Source organism: Hippocampus zosterae, chromosome 1 (assembly GCF_025434085.1).
Source record: "Hippocampus zosterae strain Florida chromosome 1, ASM2543408v3, whole genome shotgun sequence".
Taxonomy (NCBI): Eukaryota; Metazoa; Chordata; class Actinopteri; order Syngnathiformes; family Syngnathidae; genus Hippocampus; species Hippocampus zosterae.
The window spans coordinates 29,624,232-29,645,858 of NC_067451.1; the positions used below are offsets into that span (position 1 = coordinate 29,624,232).

Here is a 21,627-nt window from a genome sequence, read left to right on the forward strand (position 1 = left end):
TTTGACATATTGTCGACGATATAAAATTAAGTTTCAAGGGGAATTAAGGTATACAGCCTAACCACCGATAAATTAATTTATTAAAAGATATATGAAATGGACAAGCTTTTTTGGGCAATGACAGGAATTCTCACCTTGACTATTTCATAATATTCTTTCTGTTTTCCATGCCACGGACAACCTGCAATTAGGTCTCTCTCAGGCCGTATAGTCGGTGGTGTGTGGTGGTTCTTCACCCTCATCATCATCTCATCCTACACAGCCAACCTGGCTGCCTTCTTGACGGTGGAGAGGATGGTCTCTCCTATAGAGAGTGCTGAGGATCTGGCAAAGCAGACAGAGATAGCTTATGGCACTCTGGACTCAGGTTCCACAAAAGAGTTTTTTCGGGTGAGTACTTTTTTGGCTGCCTCTCACACAAAGCACATCATTATGTTGCATATCAGGCTTGTTGAAACATAAAAACACTGGTATGTGGAATGTGATTTATGAAGTCCTTGCTCAGCTTTTTCAAGTGCAGAAATCTTGAGAAGCGCTTCTCGAACTCTTTTGACACCAATGTGAAATTTATGCGGCGGTACTGCAGTGTGCAACCTTGAAGTACTGCAGCTGTCAGCAGAAAGTGTGATAACAACATTGAAGACTCTGAGGTGATAAAAGCAGCAGGCTAATCAAGCGCCCACATCAGACTCAAACTCAGACAGGTCAGCTCATGAAATATAATTAGTTAGCTAGCAAATTGCACATGATGAAAAAGACTTCTGTGGGTCAATCTGAGCTGTCTGATGAAGACTTCAGGTGGGATGGGCAATATGTCCTTCGGCTAAATGGACCAGAAAGGCAATGAAGTTGGAAATGAACAGAAATCTGAATCTACATTAGCCTCCAAAAGCTGAGCAAATGATCACCAGGCAATGACTCTTGAAACGGGTCTTATATTTTTCTTTTTTTTTGAAGTCATTTATGTCTTTGCTGTTGACAGCAACATCAGTTCTACAATCTTTTGAATTAGAAGCAATGAAAGGAAGAGGCGACAACGAAACACCCTTCTGACTGCTCAAAAGAACATTCGTTTTTCTTACATAAAGGAAAACTTGCCTTTCGGTAAAACATTGGGAAGACATGCCTGGCAAAAACATGCACACAATGTGAATGGGGCAACTCGCAAAAGAACACTTCAAAATGACTGTTACTTTCATCCGAGATGCTGCAGCTACATACAGGTATGACGTGTATTTTTTGTATCTACAAGATGACGGATGCCAATTATAGATTAGGTGCCCAACCTGACAATGGCGACAAAACGGGCTCTTGGAATCCCTGAGAAGTGGTCATCAAGTGACGGTTTTTGCTAGGTTCTGCGGAATGGGTGTCCTACTTAGAACCCGGCGCTCAAACAGAAAATGACATGTGTGAACTGCTATTCTGAGTGACTTTTAATTAAAGCTGTAGAGGCTGCATTAATGACATCCAAACGGCATCCGCCAGCTGGAAATTTCTGTGTCCCAAACTTATCATATGATGCCAAGTCTATGAGATCCTGTGCTTGAATTATGGATGATTTCACCTGTCTTATCCAGAAACATTTTTTGACAAGTTGAGGTAGCTCACTAATACTGTTTATAAGATGAAGGAACAAAAAGATGAAGGGTACTTGTGTTTATATTCACACAGGGATAGAGTCAATGTGGCATTTGAACAGTGGTGTGTACACGTTTTATAATCACTGTCTACACATTCTGTATCTTAATTATGTTGTCAACTTGGTAGAAATTGAATTCAAATATAACTTTGAACCTTGTTTGGGTCTGATCTGGGGGCATGTGATTCCATTTGTGGTTTCATTACTGTTTAGTCTGATATAAACCATTCCAAAATATGCCACATGGGAGCAAGAAATCAGACTTGAGTCATTCGAACCATGCAATGTAACTCCAGCTATGATTAGCCTATCACACAGCTTGGGTGAGTTGTGTTTTGAAACGCACATCCAAATCGAAGATGGGCCATAATGGTGGCTTCAAGGATATATTGAAGCCAGTGCTTAATTACCCATCATAGACCCTTGATGCACCTCATTTAACAGCGTGACCATGAAAAGAGGACCATGACTGACTGAATAAGCCTGGAGCTGGCCACTCAAATAATTTTACACTCAAGTCTCAATGGCAAGAGCCATGTATCTTTCTGATGTGCAGGTGTGATGAAGATGGAACAGCAGCTTGTGTGCAGTCACCAATGCATTTTCGCCACGCATAAAAATCAATTTCACGTCTCGGGTATTGTGAAGCAGACATTCAAGCTTCTGCGTGGTTTAATGAGTAGATTTTCTCAGCGGAGCGGACCAGCTTCTGGCCAGATTTGCATTAAGAGGAGACAATTTATTCCAGGAATCCTGAGGCTTCTCTGCAATCACGTCGGCACTTTGCAACACAACTCTCTGGGTCCTTGTCAACTTGTGTTTCTCAAGAGTATTGATTGATGGAGCTTCTCTAAAGATTACAGCTTGTTTGCATAGAAGAGGGCTCTATCAAAAGCAATGATAGATGACCGTGAGATAGGCATAGCCTCTGGCAAAGCCTTGTCCTCAGGGACAAACTTCAAAGATGTGTCAGTCTGAGTTTGGGACATAGCATGATATAAGTACATTCCTCAGAGCCTGAATTTGTATTCCTTCGGAAAAAGGTAATCCAGGAAGAATAGTGAATGAAAGCAGTGATATGACCGCTATGCAATGAAAGCGTAGACATTTTGAGGGCAAGATTGTGAATGCGTTTTGACAGGTATGTAGAGGGCATTATGGTTAGGCCGGAATGAAGGCAGACCGCCACGCCAATACAAACCTCTCATTTATAAAGCAAATAATTTAATAAACAAACAAACAGCCTGTAATCCAGTCATGGGGAAGAAGACTTGTAACCAATACTGACGAAACTGGTTTAGAATCTACAGGGCAGGTGCTTTTTGGACTGTGCACTTAAATAACTGTTCCACTGTTATATTCAGGCTTCTAGGACATCTTGTCATGTCAAACACCTTTAATTACCGTATTTTCCACACAATAAGGTGCATCTAAAAGCAAATTTCTCAAAAGCCGACTGCACCTTATAATCTGATGCACCTTATATATGGATCAATATTCAGATTTGTTGGACGTAGTATGTTAAGTTTTCTGTAAAGCACCCGGTTGCAACTACAGCTTTTTGGGAACTCTATATAAATAAAGCGCTTACGTTGTATTGTATTCCCTTTAGCGTAGCTCCATCTAGTGGATGCATAATGCAACCAAAGCCACTATTGTGGCTTCTATTCTATGTGCCTCATAATGCGGCGTGCCCTGTATGTGAAAACAGTTTTAAAAAAGGCCATTTATTGAAGGTGTGCGTTATACTCCGGAGCACCTTATGTTATGATGTGGGGGTGGTGGAGGACCCCATAAAGCAGGCAAGAGGGAGAAGCAGGGTGAACTTGACAAAATGTACTAATCACACACCGAGAAAACCAAATCCAAAACAATCAAAGTCCTGAAAACAAGAATTCGAAGTACAGTAAAACTCCTCTACAATGTAACATACATGGGCGAAAATACCCCCAAGTGTGAAAAAAAATATGAAAAGCCATGCCTACTTCTCTGCTCCCCTATAATGAAAAATACTCCTGTTCCGTTATACGAAATCTTTTTCCCTGCTCTTGCCTCGCGACCAGATTCACAACAACGAAAACAAGCCTTCCGCAAAAGTCTAATCCAACCTCAGCAACAGCGACTCCTACCGCTTCGCTCTGAAACTGCAACAGCAACCATCACACTGGTTTACACATGCACAGTAGTCTAGGAAGTATTTCACTGCATTGCTAAAATGGCTACAAAATGGACCTTTGGATGCCAAGCAGCTAAGACAAGAAGAGCTCTGACCCTGGAAGAGAGGGTAAAAGTGATCAAAATGAAAGACAGAGGAAGCAAAATAAAAGACATTATCCAAGAAATTAATGTAAGTGAAAGTGAATGCTGATCGTAAATTTCGCAATTTCGTTCCCTTTTTTTTCTCTTTGTGCACAACTGTACATTGGCTACACAGTATGGTACTGTACAGTTTGAAGTGTCTTTGGGATTAGGAATGTTTGATTTAAAGAAATCATTGATTTAAATTCCAATTTAAAGCAGCTAAAAAATAAATCAATTAATGTATTTTCTATCAATTATTTTTTCACGAATGGGTAGAAAATTTGAATGTTGATTTACAACATAACCAAAAAATGTAACAGATTTTTGGGTGGGTTTTTTCCTAGTTTTTTATCATTAAATTTATTAATTACATATTCATAAGGTGTTACCGTACTGTTTACAGTATACATATTATTCATTACAGTACTATGCTTCAGGTGCATTTTGTAGAAGTACAGTTTGAAATCAAATTATTATTAATAATTTGATTTGATTAATAATTTTGATTATTAATAATTTGATCATCATTATTATTATGACATTGAAACTTTTTTCTAAAAAAGGATAAATGACCTTTTAACCAACAGACAAAGTGGAGTGATGAATATAAAAATATATCAATGTTAAACAATATTAAATAAGTGTATGGTCATATTTATGCTCTACGCACAGTATTGGAATAAAAATATGCATATACGTTTTGTGCGTGTGCAAATTTGTGTCTGTGTGCGCGTTTACATCTGAGATAAAATTTGCTACAGTTAAAAACCACCTGTTGTGAAAAATGTCTTGCTGTAAACATGATTTCGTTGTAAGCAAAAAATATGATGTGGTAAACACTAAACCAACAAAAAGAAGCGACAGCGACAGAAACACAACTATGACCCGACACCGAGTGGTCGGCCCGAGAGTCCTTTGAACAAAAAAAAAAACCCTACTGACATGATGACCAACAGGTGTGCCGCTGTAGGAGGAAACCTACAGAGCCGACTGTTGGTCCCAAACAAATCAGCCGTGACATGTGCAGAAAATACAGTACATATGTATTCTGCTTTTGTTGTTAACAATTAAAGCTCAGCGCTTTGTTATTTTAAAGTATTTGCCTGGTGAGGAGATATAAATTTTGACACTATTGATCGAGAAAGTCTTCCCCGCTCCTATCGGACCGCAACACTTTCATGAATCACTGTTTATTTCATAATGACTCCCACTGCTCAGAGAGAGGAACTTTTGGCAGTAATTAGTTTAGCACACCATCCTAAAACGGAATAATGTTTTCAGCTTGTTACTAGTGTCCCCAAGTTGGCAAAACAATGCATTCATGAACAGGATAAATAAGAAAACAATTGTGAAGACATACTCTGCACGCATCTGCTTTTGGTCAAAACTTATTTTCTGGCTGGGGCACTGAGAAAATCAAAACAAATTTGGGTAATTTGCTACACTTTGGAAAACAAAAAAAGGTCCTCTGGGACTCGCTTGTCAGAGTCCTTTGTATATGAAGTTAATGATTTATATGAGGCATACCCAAGTACAAGAGGCGTGTATTAGGAGGAGGACATTCAGCAAGCACACATTTCTTTGCAGTCTCAATATACTTTTTCCGATTGGCTTGTCTTTAATTACTTGAATTACATGCTTCAACATGGCAATTATGGAATATAATGGTGAATTATACATGATTACATTGTAAAGAAGATGTGGGGATATCAAGGTATCACAGGAACAGTACATTGGTGGAACTTGACCCATTTTTGAGTTTGAAATCCTTAATCAAACACCCTTGGGTATTCTCCTCGTACTCTTCACTCGCTTTGATTTCCCCTTTGAACAGCGCTGTTGAGACTTCAGTTGCCATGCACTCAGCCTATTTAAATTTTGGTCGCGCCTCTTCCCTGCTCTGATATTGATGAATTGACTTCATAAAGCACTGAGACAGCACACTCTGTCGTCAGTAATCAATGCCCAGATCCATTCTTTTCTCTTCATTTGAGAAGGCGTTGGAGCTCCTCTGCAACCGAGCAGATGAGCCTGCAGTCTTTTGGGAAATTGTCCTCTAAACTATTGTCCTTTCAAGTGCTGTTTGACACATGTAAATTGTCAGCTCATGTAACGGGATTGGCAGCAAAAACATCCCATCCAACTCCGTGGCCGCCTCTCATCCATCATCTTTGCATTAAAGCTAACTGTCCGAAGCGAGTTGAAGCCTTTCTATTTTTGCGGGCGGAACATTCATCATGCAAGCTATTTTAATTTGGGTTATGCTGCTGTCTCATCTCATCCTTACCCGTGGCCTGATGCTCTATGACAAACGCCAACATATTACATCAAGACAGTAAAGCACTCTCCTCAGGCCAAGGTTAATGCATTTGTTTCTTCATAGAGATTAATATGTTGTTGTTCAGGGGGCTTGTTGGGACACTTGATGAGTCTGGTCTGGATGGCGCATGGTGACGAAGCCCAGTGCAGTGTGATTGCTAAATAATCCCAGTTTATATTCTGCTCAACTTCATTCCCTGAGATTTACAGGACCAGTTCTTTCTACGATGGGCTAATGACTTTTTAACTCGGGTCAGAATAACGATTATCATCAAGATTGTTTTGGTTTTTTTTGGGAGGGGGGGTGAGGTGGTGTGCTTGTCCTTGCCTTTCACCAGAGTATGTTTTCAACAGTACATAAAACTAAGATCTTTCAGGATCTTGCAAATATCTAATGCCACTTTTTGCATGTATCTTTTTTGTTTGTGTATGATTTGTTTTTGACAACCAATCAGTTTACAATCAATTTGGCGTAATATGTTCTGAATCTCAAATTTTCAAAGAGGCATTCCTGCTGCAATATTTTCTATACTATACATGATCCATCCAAAGGACGACACCTTTGTCAGTAAACCACGGGACGAGTGTGACTCGGGATTATAATCGTTCTGGGATTTTCATTTGAGGTTTTTTTTTTTTTTTAATTCATGAGGTGGTAATTTTTTAGAGAATGTTTATCTGTTTTTATTAGTTTTTATTTCATTTTTTGAAAATGCTTCCTTTTAGTTTGGTATTAGTTTTAGTATTGGGTTTAGTTTTGTTTTTAATATATGCCGTATTTGTCGATTGCACGATGAAAAAAAGGTCACTAAGTATTGTGTACCGGTAATAAAGTCAACTACAATTCTCAAACAGACTAACGAAGCAACTAAAATTCTCAAACAATTGACCTTCCTTTTGTCATTAAGAATGAACAGCAATAGCGAAATAAAGTGCATTTATGATATTGACAAAGACACAAACGAAGGACCCCAGATACACACTGCTGAGTGTTATGCAGCTAGTGTGGAATCTATTTGGTGATTGCATATGATTGTGAATGGTTGTCTGTCTCATGCGGGCATGCAACGAGAGATATTAGAGTGAAAGCGGCGCACAGCCACTGGTGCACCTCTTGAGCTCTGGGGTTGGGGATAATGATTTGCTCTTGGGCAGGGGTCGGCAACCCAAAATGTTGAAAGAGCCACATAGTACAAAAACAAAAACCAAAAAATAAATAAATATGTCTGGAGCCGCAAAAGAATAAAAGCCTTCTATTTACAATGAAGGAAACACATGTTGTTTGTATGTAGGAGACTGGACTGTGTCAGAATTGTTTGTTATTCATTCCTTAGTTGTGTGTTCACAAATGCCCCCATAGAATTTATCTTGTAATTTCCCCGCTTGATTTTTTGTTTTGGTGTATTATTTTCGTTTTTCTTAGTGTCAGTGAAGTGATCATTTATTTCTGTTTTTCTGAGGCTGTCTTTGAACGCCCCTCGAGTCAAACGAGAAAAGAGAAGGCACGGAGTCGGACGCAGACGTGTCTGTGTTTGACGAGACTGTTAAAAGCATAAATAAAGTGTATTAAATGGTGTATTAGAGTGACACTGGAGCTTTTAAACGCATGGAATGAATGTGTCAAGATTTGGTGTGACCAGCATGTTTTATTTATTTACAGCTTTGTGATAAGGAAACATGGAGTATTTGGTCAGAATAACTGTCATGATACTCATCAGTTCACAGTATTCCAGACAGATGTCCTTTCCTCAACACCTTGTCCACACTCCGCTCCTGAAGCATTTGGTTGCTTTGATTGATTGATTGCCAGTTATTGAAAATGATCCAATGTTGTCAATTATTTCCATCCTGAAAGTACTGTACATATATATTTAAATTGGATATAGTGAGGAGTACAACCAATAAAGTATTGGCTTGCTCGTGGCCAGCCACGTGCCAGCATCTGTTCAAAGTGTGAAACACCTTTTGCCAAAATAAATCCAGCTCCATTGAATAATTTAATTGATGCTTATTATAGATATTGCTCGACTCCCCCAGTATTTGCCGGCTGACTAATCCTGACCCAAGGCACTTGGAAGATGCTCATCTGAGTAAGTCTGTGACGGGCTGCCTGGTGAATGTGTAACCAGCTTTCTCCTATGCTCCCATTCCTCCTTCCGCAGTTGGGATGTTACAGAGATTTACAAATCCAATTCCTGCATTCAGAACACTCGAAATGTCGGTTTGCATGATCAGTAATGTTGCACATATGAAGGCGATAGACAGTGGAGCAAACTAAAATAGCAACAATCCAGGGAGTTCTTTCATCGAGGGAAATGGATTTTGTCAATTCTTGTGCTTTGTGATCATGCTAAAATCCAACGAGATTTTTGGGAAGTATTTCAAGATATCGCAGTGGTTTTGTTCAAGGGTGTCTTTTAATACTTCTTCATGCCATTTTCAATCGAGTGATCATAAAGCTGAAAATGCCCACAAAATCCATCATGGCTCACTCATGATTGTTGTGTTCCTGAACCTCGTTCTTCTCTTGTGTTCTTTTCCGCACAGCGATCCAAAATAGCAGTCTATGAGAAGATGTGGTCATACATGAAATCAGCCGAACCCTCGGTGTTTGTTAAGACCACACCAGATGGCGTGGCCCGGGTACGAAAGTCAAAGGGCAAGTTCGCCTTTCTACTCGAGTCCACCATGAACGAGTACATAGAGCAGCGGAAGCCCTGCGACACCATGAAAGTGGGCGGCAACCTCGACTCCAAAGGCTACGGAGTGGCGACGCCCAAAGGCTCAGCATTAAGGTGGGTGGAATAATATAACAATATCCCCCATGTTGTTATAGTATTCCACCTACCCTGATGCCCCCTGTTTTCATTCTCTTCTCATCCTCTCATTGTTTTTTTTTTTTTGTTTTGTATGTAGGAGGTAATGGTAGTATGTTTTTCAATGCACTTGGATCCAAAAGTTTTGTTGTTGGGTTTTTTTTTCTGTCATCATTGTCTTTTCAAGAATTTTTCTACATGTGATAGCGTTGTTCTTGTAAATCAAATCCAGACGACAGAGTTAAGGCTAAGAATCATTCCATGTCTCTTTATGTCGTCCTCTCCCCCTCCCCTCCCCCCCACCTATCTCTCCTTCCGTCCTACCTGACTGTTGTGTTGTCACTTTTAATTTAATGGTTCAATAGTTTTTCAATTTAGCCTTTTAAAAGCTGTGCTGTCACTTGTGACAAATGTTAATTGCATGATGTTTGTTGTTGTTACTTCTCGATGACAAGTGTACCCATCCCGCACACTTCAGTTCTAAACTACGTAACCCCTCTTGCCACCTTTCCAAGATTTAACACTGTCTTTACCTTAAGTGAGCCTCTCTTATCTCTCCGCATTCCCGAAATTCTGAAACCGCAATTTGTCTTTTCCCAGAGCATTCTGCTTAACAGATTCTTTGCGTAAGCCCCTGCTACAGCGGTAGCCTCTCTACCCTGACCTATCACAGTGCTTGGTACACCCATTACTTTGCATTAGATTTCTCACGGACTTGTGCATTTTCTTACAAGTTATGTTTTATCGTTTCAAGAAATGCTGTTAACCTGGCAGTTTTAAAACTGAATGAGCAAGGCCTCTTGGACAAATTGAAAAACAAATGGTGGTACGACAAGGGAGAGTGCGGCAGCGGGGGAGGTGACTCCAAGGTCAGCCTCGATGTCACCACAATCGGGTACTGCAGTGCAGAGTAATCGGCAAGGCTGTTACAGCAACCCAACCAGAACCGAACCAAATGCCCGCCGCGAACAACCTGCTGCTGGCCTTCAGCACGTCAACAAATTGACGGATGGTCTGACCAGACGGTTTAGCACCCCAGCTCAAACAAAGGAGCCCTGCTTAGCAAACAGGAGATTAGTGATAACCAGTGAATATGAATCAAATTACGACGTGAATAATCTGCCCTGCAGTTATGAAAGTTTGGCGGTCTTTATTCTTGCTTACAGATCTGCACGGCAGCTCATCTCATCTGGGACATTCGTCCCATCTCGCCTTCTGGAAATGCAATCAGTCACCTCAATTTGATTTATCATCAACCTGCTACACCTCACTTCTTATTCCTGGAAGTTCTAAACATTTCTAGTATATGTTTTCGAATCCGGGGAAAGCTCGCTCTTCTTTGATTGCGCCCGCGGCTAAATGCATGTCTTCTGAAGCCAGTGGGATCACTCGTTCCCAGTGGCAAAATGGTTTCATGGAGGCCATCGGCAGAGCAAGGGGAACAGCGGCGTCTTGAGGGGACTAAGCATTGCACATTGCAACGTGAGAATTCTAATTAACATTTCAAAGCTTGTGATTTGTTTTTAATGTATCATCTGAAAAAAAAGGACACACACACAGACACACACAAACACACACACACCTCCGGTCCGATTCCACTATTGAGCTCATTAATAACCCAACATTGACCCTTTTGTTCACACCCTCCCTCTTCTTCTGTGGCTCAATGATGAACGATTTTCCCATTATGGAAGCTAATGGTGCAAGTATTAAGCCCCGCTCAACCATGAAAACTAAGTATAACATTACTCAGATGATGTGCAATTGTATAGTGATATTTTCACTGCATTACATATGGGACAGCTGTATTACAGTCCTAACATTGCAGGTCACTGTAAAGACAAATGATGCTGTCACCTCTAATGGGATGATATAGGTCAGGGAATTGGTTAGAATATATGCAATCCGAAATCCTCTGTGAAACACAGCTACTATTATACTGTCAATGTTATTTGTCACGAACTGGCCTTGACCACAATTAGCAGTTAAGCAGGAGTCGATCTGTCTTGAAGGCAGTGGCTATGCTTTTTACTGAGTGCCAGCCTGGATCACAGAAATTTTGTCAATGGAGAGTCAATTGAGATTTGTTGTCTTGGAGACCACACACAGTCCCACTTTGTGCTGCGGCTTCTTTTAACTCTTAAAACATGAAGGACAGATAAAGTATAACATCCCATAACATCCATATGCACACCCCTAATAAATGCATGTTTTTGGAATGTGGGAGGAAATGGGAGTACCTGGAGAAAACCCACGCAGGCACAGGGAGAATATACAAACTCCACACAGTAAGGAATCAAACCCTGCACCGCCGCACTGTGAGACAGACACACAAACCGGTCATCCACCGGGTTGCCCATCTCTCTTTCTCTCTCTCTCTCGCTCTCTCTCTCTCTCTCTCTCTCTCTCTCTCTGAGATGTGTTATGCAAAATCAGGCATATGTAATGGAGATTAGTATTGAGTTGTTGACATTTTTTTTCTCCAAAAATACCCTCTTTAAGGTCTTTATTTTCACAGCTGTCTAAAGGTTAAAAATGCAGTTGAGGTTCATGAAAATAAGTGATTAATAGACATCGGTAATGAAGCAAACTAGTTCTTGTTTACAGTATGCTCGCGTGTCTCTGTCACGTGCCTCGAACATCAGTTCACGAATGATTTATACCAATTGTAAATGAAATACGCCATAATGTGACCCCAATATAACAACGAACAGAAGACAGATGGACAGACGATCAGTAGGTTAACCCTTACCTCATAGCATCGCAGAAGCAAATCTCGTCATGATCCGGACACCGGCAAGTGTTTGAAATCCAATTATGGTTACTGGTCAATTGCAGGACCTCTCTCGTTAACGAGTTTATTTCTACATTTAATTGAATTATTTATTGCACCACAACAAGTAATGTCACAATCACAAAGCCGCTAAATACTTCTCTATTTACTTACACCAGTTGAGAGTGAGGAGTCGGTTTTTCCTTTGATATGTTTTTTTAATGTTGTAATGTCATGTAAATAATGGAATGTTTTGATCACTCCTCGATGTTGTCATTTCACGCAAATTATTATGACATATCACTTTGTCAGTGATGAGCAGATTGCTACATGGGTGAGATATAATGCCACAAATTAACACTTTATGCCGTTTTAAGTGGGAGGAAGATAAAATCAAATAGGAACACTGTTCACCCAGCACGCAGACATATTTGGAGTAATGTGTAAATATTGGACAGTATGTATAAAGTGTTCCTTAAGTATTACGTTGGAGAAAAAAAAGGATTGCACCGTCAAATCATTATTTTCTTTATGTGGCCAAATGCATTTGAAATATTATATCCATGATAAAAATATCAGTAAATCAGTGTCACAGGCCACACCAAAAGGCAAATAATCTTGTGACGCCAAATGGAAAAAGATGAGGATTTAGGAACTGAATTGTGACCTGAACGGGATCCTCAAAGTTGTTTTGGGGTTGAGGACAAATCACCATTTTTGCCCTATTTTATCTGATGATAGGTCAAACATCCTCATATTTTAAAATCTTAGATGATGTCCTCACTTGCAATTGCAATCGACTTGCCAGTGGTCTTTCAGCATTTCCTGAAAGTTTGTCTTTGATATTTTTTTTCCTAATTTACTGGTTGCTACCATCCTTTAAAAGGTGCATGTGCCAGCACAATAACTTTGTTATTCTATCCTGCCAACATTGACATTGTTTGTATTATACATCATTTTACAGGGATTTAAGTGCAGAATTGGAAAATATGAATATCTCAATTTCCATTTTTGGAGATGTAAGCCTGATTTTGTGAAAATGTATCTCTCACACACACACACACACACACACACGTCTCTCTCTCTCTCTCTCTCTCTCTTTATCTATCGATAGATTAGATAGATATACAGTGATCCCTCGCTACTTGGCGCTTGACTTATCGCGGTTTCAATGCCTCGCGGATTTTTCAAAGATATTGATTAAAAAAAACATTGCAAAAATGCCACAAAAGGACCGCGAGAGGCAGCGAAAATCAGCAAAACCACAGCGAGTCACAGAGCACCATATACAGTGCTACATGTTTATGTTTACTCTATTTTGCTATTTATGCACTAACCTAACCTAACTTATATATATACAGTATATATATATATATATATATATATATATATATATATATATATATATATTAAAAAAAATCCTCATCTCACCCCTCAGGTGGTGTCCGTCCCTCATTCAGCTCGGGTCCTCTACCAGAGGCCAGGAAGCTTGAGGGTTCTGCGCAGTATCCTTGCTGTTCTCAGCACTGCACATTTCTGGACTGAGATGTCCGATGTTGTTCCCGGGATCTGTTGCAACCACTCATCTAGTTTGGGGGTCACTGCCCCGAGTGCTCCGACCACCACAGGCACGACTGTCGCCTTTACCTTCCAGGCTCTCTCCAGCTCCTCTCTGAGCACTTGGTATTTCTCGAGTTTCTCATGTTCCTTCTTCCTGATGTTTCCATCACTTGGGACCGCTACATCCACTACAACGGCTTTCCTCTGCCCTTTATCTATGATCACGATATCTGGTTGGTTCGCCATTACCATCTTGTCAGTCTGGATCTGGAAGTCCCACAGGATCTTCGCTCTGTCATTCTCCACCACCTTCGGAGGTGTTTCCCATTTTGACCTTGGGGTTTCCAGTCCATACTCCGCACAGATGTTTCGGTAGACTATGCCAGCCACCTGCTTATGGCGTTCCATGTAGGCTTTCCCTGCCAGCATCTTACACCCTGCAGTTATGTGTTGGATCGTCTCAGGTGCCTCTTTGCACAACCTACACCTTGGGTCTTGTCTGGTGTGGTATATCTGGGCCTCGATGGCTCTGGTGCTCAAGGCCTGTTCCTGAGCAGCCAGGATGAGTGCCTCTGTGCTGTCCTTCAGGCCAGCCCTCTCTAGCCACTGATAGGACTTCTTGAGATCAGCCACTTCAGTTATGGTCCGGTGGTACATCCCGTGTAGGGGCTTGTCCTCCCATGATGGTCCCTCTTCCAGCGCCTCATCTTCTGTTCCCCATTGTCTGAGACATTCTCTGAGTACGTCATCCATTGGAGCCTTCTCCTTGATGTATTCATGGAGCTTGGATGTTTCATCCTGGACAGTGGCTCTCACACTCACTAGTCCCCGGCCTCCTTCCTTTCGGCTTGCGTACAGTCTCAGGGTGCTGGATTTGGGATGGAACCCTCCATGCATGGTTAGGAGCTTTCGGGTCTTAACGTCCGTGGTCTGAATCTCTTCCTTTGGCCACCTTATTATTCCTGCAGGGTATCTGATCACTGGCAGGGCATAGCTGTTTATTGCCCGGGTCTTATTCTTGCCATTGAGCTAGCTTCTTAGGACTTGCCTCACTCGCTGGAGGTATTTGGCCGTAGCCGCTTTCCTTGTTGCCAGTTCGAGGTTGCCATTGGCTTGTGGTATACCAAGGTACTTGTAGCTGTCCTCAATGTCTGCTATTGTTCCTTCTGGGAGTGAGACCCCTTCAGTGCGGACTACCTTTCCTCTCTGAGTCACCATCCGACTACATTTCTCAAGCCCGAATGACATCGCGATGTCGCTGCTGTAGATCCTGGTTGTGTGGATCAGGGAATCTATGTCCCTTTCGCTCTTAGCATACAGCTTTATGTCATCCATGTAGAGGAGGTGACTGATTGTAGCTCCATTTCTGAGGCGGTATCCATAGCCTGTCTTGGTGATTACTTGGCTTAGGTGGTTCAGTCCTATGCAGAACAGCAGTGGGGAGAGTGCATCACCTTGGTATATGCCACATTTGATGGACACTTGGGTAAGTGGCTTGCCATTGGCTTCAAGTGTGGTTTTCCACATCCTCATCGAATTCGCAACGAAGGCTCTTAGGGTCCTGTTCACCTTATACAACTCCAAGCATTCAGTGATCCATGTATGTGGCATCGAGTCATAGGCTTTCTTCATCTCGCCCATCTCCGCTTTGTTCCAGTAGCCCATTTTTCATCAAGGTGCTCTGGTTCCCCAGCACCTGATGCAGACCTTGTTTGGCCGGGCGACGTCTGAGCCGGCATGCCATTCGTTTTATTGTCTCTCATCATTGTATGAGGTAGGCATTAGCATGAAGGATCTTGCCCAAGGACCCACACTGGATGGTGTTATGTGCTCATATTTGCCCCAAGCGGGATTCGAACCACCGTCTCCCGTATGCCAATCCGATGCCTTACCAACTGAGCTACCCAGCCGCTCGGCTATATATATATATATATATTTTTTTTTTTTTTTTCCCCCAAGATGGCGCCCGAGTAGGCAGCCTTCGGCAAGTGCTCTTCAAGAGCCTTGCTTTTTTGTTCTTTTTTGCTGTTTTTGTCTTTTGTTTTGTCACATGTTGTTTGTTGTTTCATTGTGTGGACCTGATATGGACTGTTTTCAGCGCTTTTTGGCCACGACATTCGTCAAAGGAGCAGTATCTGTGCTTGGTGGTTGCGCCTTCTCGGCAGCACGCCTGTACCAGCACAGATTTTGATTGGGAGGAATGTCGGCGCCATTGACTGTCGGTGCTGGACAAACCTGGGGCGCTTGTGTTTTTTGCGCCAGTAATGGGCAGCATTTTTCACAACCCCGATTTGTTCAGTGGCTATATCAGCGCTGTTGGACAGTCGGCGTTGGTGCGGCTGGATGGATGGCCACTGAAGTTGAGGATGAGGAGAGAGGAGCGTTGGCGAAGAGCGCCGATGCGTATTTGGAACCGTGAGTCGCCGCTTGGAATTGAAATGGATTTCCATGGGACAGGAGAAGTGAACCAATCTCTTTTTTCGTCAATGGATGCTACAGCTTCTTGTTGACTTTGAAACTTAGCTTGTAGCCGACGTGTGCACATTTTGAGCATGACGTCTCTGATCCACTGGTTAAAGGACACTTTGATTCTCTCCTCTTTCATCTCAAACTGCTTCAAACAACAAAGCGTGTGATGGAAAAGTGGTTAGAACTGCATGACTGTCCGTGTTTTATGTTATGTGTTGTGTTTATTATTTTACTTTATGTTAACTGTTTTGTAAAGCGCTTTGTTACAGCTGCCGCTGTTGTGAAAGCGCTATATAAATCAGCATGTATTGTATTGTATTGTATTGTATTGTATTGTATTGTATTGTATTGTATTGTATTGTATTAGTATATGGCATTAATTTAATGCCATATAAAATAATTACTACAATCATTTCCTTCTACATGCATGTATACCATTAAATGTGGCCTTACAAATATATATACTCATCCACATGTACATATAATTGTACGGGGGTACCTACACCGCGGATTTTCCTCTTTAGTGGGGGGTTTTGGTCCCCATTAACCACGATAAGCGAGGGATCACTGTAGATATCTATCGCTCTCTGTCTCTCTGTCTGTCTCTCTCACTCTCTCTCTTTCTCTCTCTCTCTCTCTCTCTCTCTCTCTCTCTCTCACAAAGTGTGAGCGTGGGTGTGGATGGTTGTTCGTCTCTGTGTGGTGTCCCGCCTACTGCCTGAAGACGGCTGGGATAGGCTCCAGCACCCCCCGCGACCCTAGTGAGGATCAAGCGGTTCGGAAAATGGATGGATGGAGATATATATTTATATTAGAGCTGTCAAACGATTAAAATATTTAATCTAATTAAAAATGCAACTGTCATAATTAACTCAAATGGACTAAAAAATTAATCGTGATTACTCACACGTTTTTTATCGTTTCTGAATTTCCTTTTACATTTTTTGTCTTATTTTTCCCCCATTTTAATGCTCTCATCAACATGGAATCATGAATCAGTTTTCTATGTGCCAAATGCAAATATTTACTGAAATAACAATTTTGATTTTCAATTTTACATGAACATTTTTCACTTGGAGCAGTTATTCACACATAATCTCTCACACAATATTACTGTCCAGCAACAACAGTGAAAACAAAATTTTGTCACACAACAGCTGCTTTAACAGCTTTTTTTTAATAAAATCTAAACAGAGCAATATAACATTATAAAGTGCACATCTAAGGTAAACTAGTACTCACCCTATAGTAGATTTAAACCATGGTTACATACTTCGTTTTTCTCAAGTTTACTGTGAACACAGCAGTCTGTTTCTGTATGTTTGTTGAAGAATAACGAGACACCGGACAGCAGTGTTCATTATGTGCCGCTGTATTCAAAACTGCCCGCCGTACAAAAAAGCGCACGCACTTCTCCCTTGCTGCTGGGGCAAACCATTCTGAAAGGGGGAGGGGGGGGGTCACTCCCCCTAACACAGTCAGGCTATGTTGATTGTGTTGGTCCTTCTTGTGCGGAAGTCTCTCTACAGTTTTTGTGTAGACCTCATTTCGAATGACAACACTGGAGACGTTTTATTTTCGCTAGGTCGCTACCACTGTCAGACAAACACAGAGAAGCTCCACCCGCTCTATTTATATGGACGCAGAACACTGTAACCTTCCACACAAAATAGTTCCAAACAAGTAACATCCGCTTGTGACGTGTGCCGCGTTAATCTCGTGAGAAAAAATTTAATCCAGTTAAAAAACACGCTAAACTGACAGCTCTAATATATATATATATATATATATATATATATATATACACACAGAGAGAGAGAGAGAGAGAGAGAGAGACAGAGAGAGAGAGAGAGAGAGATGGCGGCCTGGTGGTGCTGTTTAGCGCGTCGACCTCACAGTGTAGTGGTACCGGGTTCAATTCCAGGTCCGACCTCCCTGTGTGGAGTTTGCATGTTCTCCCCAGGATTTTCTCCGGGTACTCCGGTTTCCTCCCACATTCCAAAAACATGCATGGCAGGCTGATTGAACACTCTAAATTGTCCCGAGGTGTGAGTGTGATCACGGATGGTTCGTCTTTGTGCGGCACTCTGTTCAGAGGGTCCCCCGCCTCCTGCCTGAAAACGGCAGGGATAGGCTCCGGCACCCCCCGCAACCCTTGTGAGGGTTAGCGGGTCGGAAAAAGGACGGATGGATGCAACACAAAACACAAGTCAGCATTCGATATGGATGCTATCACTGTTTGCAAACTGAAACAATGTGCGTGAACCAAAGCCAGGTTTGTGCGCAAATCTTGTTTGTCAAGTGATTTGTTTGTGACCAGGGTCATTCGTCAACTGAAGTTGGACTGTGATGGCAAAACAAGAATCGCCACACTAGGTTTTGCAGTCTGTTTTGGAACCACATTCAATGTTTCGCATTAATGTACCGTGACGAATTGTCCACCGTGAAATTAGTACTTTCCCATTGACATTGTATTGCACAGGGAATGTACCAGTTATGACTCCACTGATTAATATTGTGTCAAGAGGCTCTGGCTTTCAGATAATGGTGTTCAAACAAAAGATGTGCAAAAGGTCACGAGAAGAGAAATTGAGGTTCTTGCACAGTGAATCATGCAGAGCAACTTCTGTAGGCCAGAAATTCACATAATGGTACACCAAAGCAGCACCATAAGTCAAAGCCAATGTCTACACAAAATTTTCTCCTCCTCGGGTTCTCTCTTGAGTCACATATTTGCACTATTTGCTTTGCTAATGCTGCTCTGTAGCTAAGATCATTCAGTCTTTTTTGCATACTGATGAGGGCATTCTCAGGAGCCATCATGTCATCATCGATTTATTTATTAATTTTTTGTATTACTCTAACATGCACTCTTGTGTTCGTTTGCCAGATTGTTGAACTTTTTCAAGAGTCATTTGAGAGGTCTTATTAAGTGTGGCTCGGAGCACTCACCTCCACATAGTGCATTCCTTGCATCATGCTTATGGCTTGCGGTTTCAACAGACGGCCCCCCCCCCCCTGCCTCTCTCTCTCTCTCTCTCTCTCTCTCTCTCTCTCTCTCTCTCTCTAACACACACACTTGCTTCTTGGACTTTAGCACAACACAGTGGTGCAGCCGAGATTGAGTTTCAGATATGGAGCATGTTATAGGGTAATTGCATTGTTAATCAATGTCTCCACAAGCCAAAACGATGCTCGGTCATCACAAACTGTCTCTGATTCATACCGTGGCGTAATCTTCTCTCTGTGCATTATGCATTGCCTGGATCCCCTCAAGGGCCATTTTCCTGCAGGGAGTAGTTATGTCACTCATTTATCGACGCACCATTTTTTTTCTTCCTTTTAATTTGCTTTTCACGTGTTCACCGATGTGATGGAGCGGAACCACGTATGACCCATGCCTGTATGGAGTCAAACAAAATACACAGCAGATGTTCAACTGTTTTGTATCGGTGACAATTTGAGATGACAATTGTTAACTGCAATACAAACGATAACGTACGTTATGAGGCAAATACCCAGATTACATTGTGTATGTTGAGTGTTTAACTCATTTAGTGCCAAAACATAAAATTACCGGTACATTTTTTGTTTTTTGTTTTTTTTTAATTTAAAAAATAGTAATAATAAGAATAAAAATTCATGTAGCACCTCAGTAAGTATCAAGACTTTGGGAATGATTCCAGAAAGATCAATGCAATTTGGTTGCGACAGACTGAATAGTTCATCTTTGATAAGGGGATTTCTTTCTCATCTTCAATATACTGTTTAGGCCAGGTGGCTTCGATCGGCTTCGACACTGACAATTTCCATGACACAAGGATTCCAAATCACAGGATTAAAGTGATACCGTGCTACCGTCACGTAAAGCAAACCGTGCAACCATTACGGTGTTTAAGACAAAGCTCCTTTTTGAACTGATGTTGTTGAATTCTGGTCAGAGACTCTCAAACGGGGCACCCCCCAAATCACCCCACGTAGAGACGGGCGGATCGTACAATAAGTACCTGCTCGTCGCCATGGTAACAGCGTCTGCCGATTACTCAAAGCGATATGGGTAGGTCCTGGCTCTGTAGGTAAGGGTTTATTCTGAAGGTGCTAGGTAGAATGCCTGCTCTCTGTCATGTTGCCGTGGCCAGGAACCTTGCTTTATCGCTTTGTAAAATATGTAAGTAGTAAACAAGTTGAATAACATAAAATAACATGATATAATGTTATTTATGTTATTTCCCACGTGAAGAACTCCTGTAAACCTTGCAGTATTGAAACTCAGTGAACAAGGCATCTTAGACAAGCTGAAAAACAAATGGTGGTACGATAAGGGTGAATGTGGAACCAAGGACTCTGGAAGTAAGGTCAGTCGCTGCAGGTCTTTTGCACTGATTCCAAATTGCATTTTGACGTACTGTTCATACGCAAGACAAACCTCTCCCAACATGAGTCGTTCACATTATGTTAATCTGCTGCACATAATTTCTTCTTCTTTGGACCTGCCACTAACTGTAATGCGGTCTGTGGCTTCACTCCTTCCCCACATTTTTTGTCACATAATATTTTTTTTGGTATAACACCACATGAATTGTGAACCTGTTTAAAAAATCTGTAATGATAATCCAGTGGGGAAATGAGCATGGAGTGCGTTACAATTTCAACCGAATCACAGCAGTTGTTGACAAATGCCACTTATGCCCATTCTCACTTCATGACACTTGGACCGTTATGCTGCTGTTTCTATTTACCCAACTGCTAATGAAAATTTGATTGATTTGCGTTATTACTACTTTGCAAACCAGCTGTGTCTATTAGATTGGTTGGCCTCCTGTGGTGTGATGGATGGGCAAAGCCTCTTCAAATTTGATAACAAATGCAACTTACGCTCGCGGTTGAACTGAGGCTCGGGTGGCATACCGCAAGAAGTCAGGGAATGTAATATACCGGTACTCAACATTTAACCCTCTGAGATTCGGCTTCGAGATCGGTAGGGAGCTGCCCGATCCCTCCACGCTCTAAGGGTTAAACTGCAAATAGTAAAACTCGAACAAACTGATTTTTCAATGACTAAGTTCGGTAGGTAAGCAGCAGCAAAATGTTTTCATTTGATCATCTTCTCTGACTGTACTGTATGACAATGTTGCCAGAAGAGTTATACGTACATGTCGATAAGGAGAAAGGGATGGTTAGAGCTGTCGACCTAAGCGATGCTGACCGGCTTCCCAACATGGTCAAGAGTAGATCAAGACTAAAGATTAAAAAAAAAAACCTCCAATCGTCAGCTTCTTTCTTTTTAAGGGAATGTTAATCAGTTATATTGAACTGTAAACCCAAAGAGACTTTCCAGGGTTGTGGCTGGTAGCGGTTAGTATAACTAATCCATGAACAGTTGCACAAATTTGACCAGATCAGATTGACTAGTCAGGCTGATTTTTATGTTATTTTTTATTCTGTTGCACTCGCACCACTTGGAAATGCTTAACTATGTTCTTGACTTTCCCGCAGGACAAGACAAGCGCTCTCAGCCTAAGCAATGTGGCTGGAGTCTTCTATATTCTGGTTGGAGGGCTGGGGCTGGCCATGATGGTGGCCCTGATTGAGTTCTGTTATAAGTCACGGCAAGAAACCAAACGGCTGAAATTGGCCAAGAGTGCTCACAATTTTAAGCCAACTCCCCCAACCAACACCCAGAACTTTGCCACATACAGAGAAGGCTACAATGTATACGGAACGGAGAGTGTTAAGATTTAGAGGTA

At 41.6% G+C, this 21,627-nt stretch overlaps 1 protein-coding gene across 3 annotated transcripts in view; it reads left to right on the forward strand.

Annotated features, from left to right (window-relative positions):
* The window catches only part of gria3b (glutamate receptor, ionotropic, AMPA 3b), a 124,450-nt gene that overhangs the window by 99,554 nt on the left and 3,269 nt on the right, over positions 1–21,627 (forward strand). Inside the window, exons 12-16 of one of the 3 annotated variants that reach the window (XR_007963690.1) lie at positions 192–390; positions 8,810–9,057; positions 9,833–9,947; positions 20,121–20,235; positions 21,377–21,583. Coding sequence is in view for 2 of the 3 variants with exons in the window: in XM_052073878.1 (XP_051929838.1) it covers positions 192–390; positions 8,810–9,057; positions 9,833–9,947; positions 21,377–21,622 (808 nt within the window). In the remaining variant the exon portion in view is untranslated. Of the gene's footprint in view, positions 1–191; positions 391–8,809; positions 9,058–9,832; positions 9,948–20,120; positions 20,236–21,376; positions 21,625–21,627 lie in introns of those variants that run through there. The other 2 variants (XM_052073878.1, XM_052073887.1) reach the window with 2 other exon arrangements.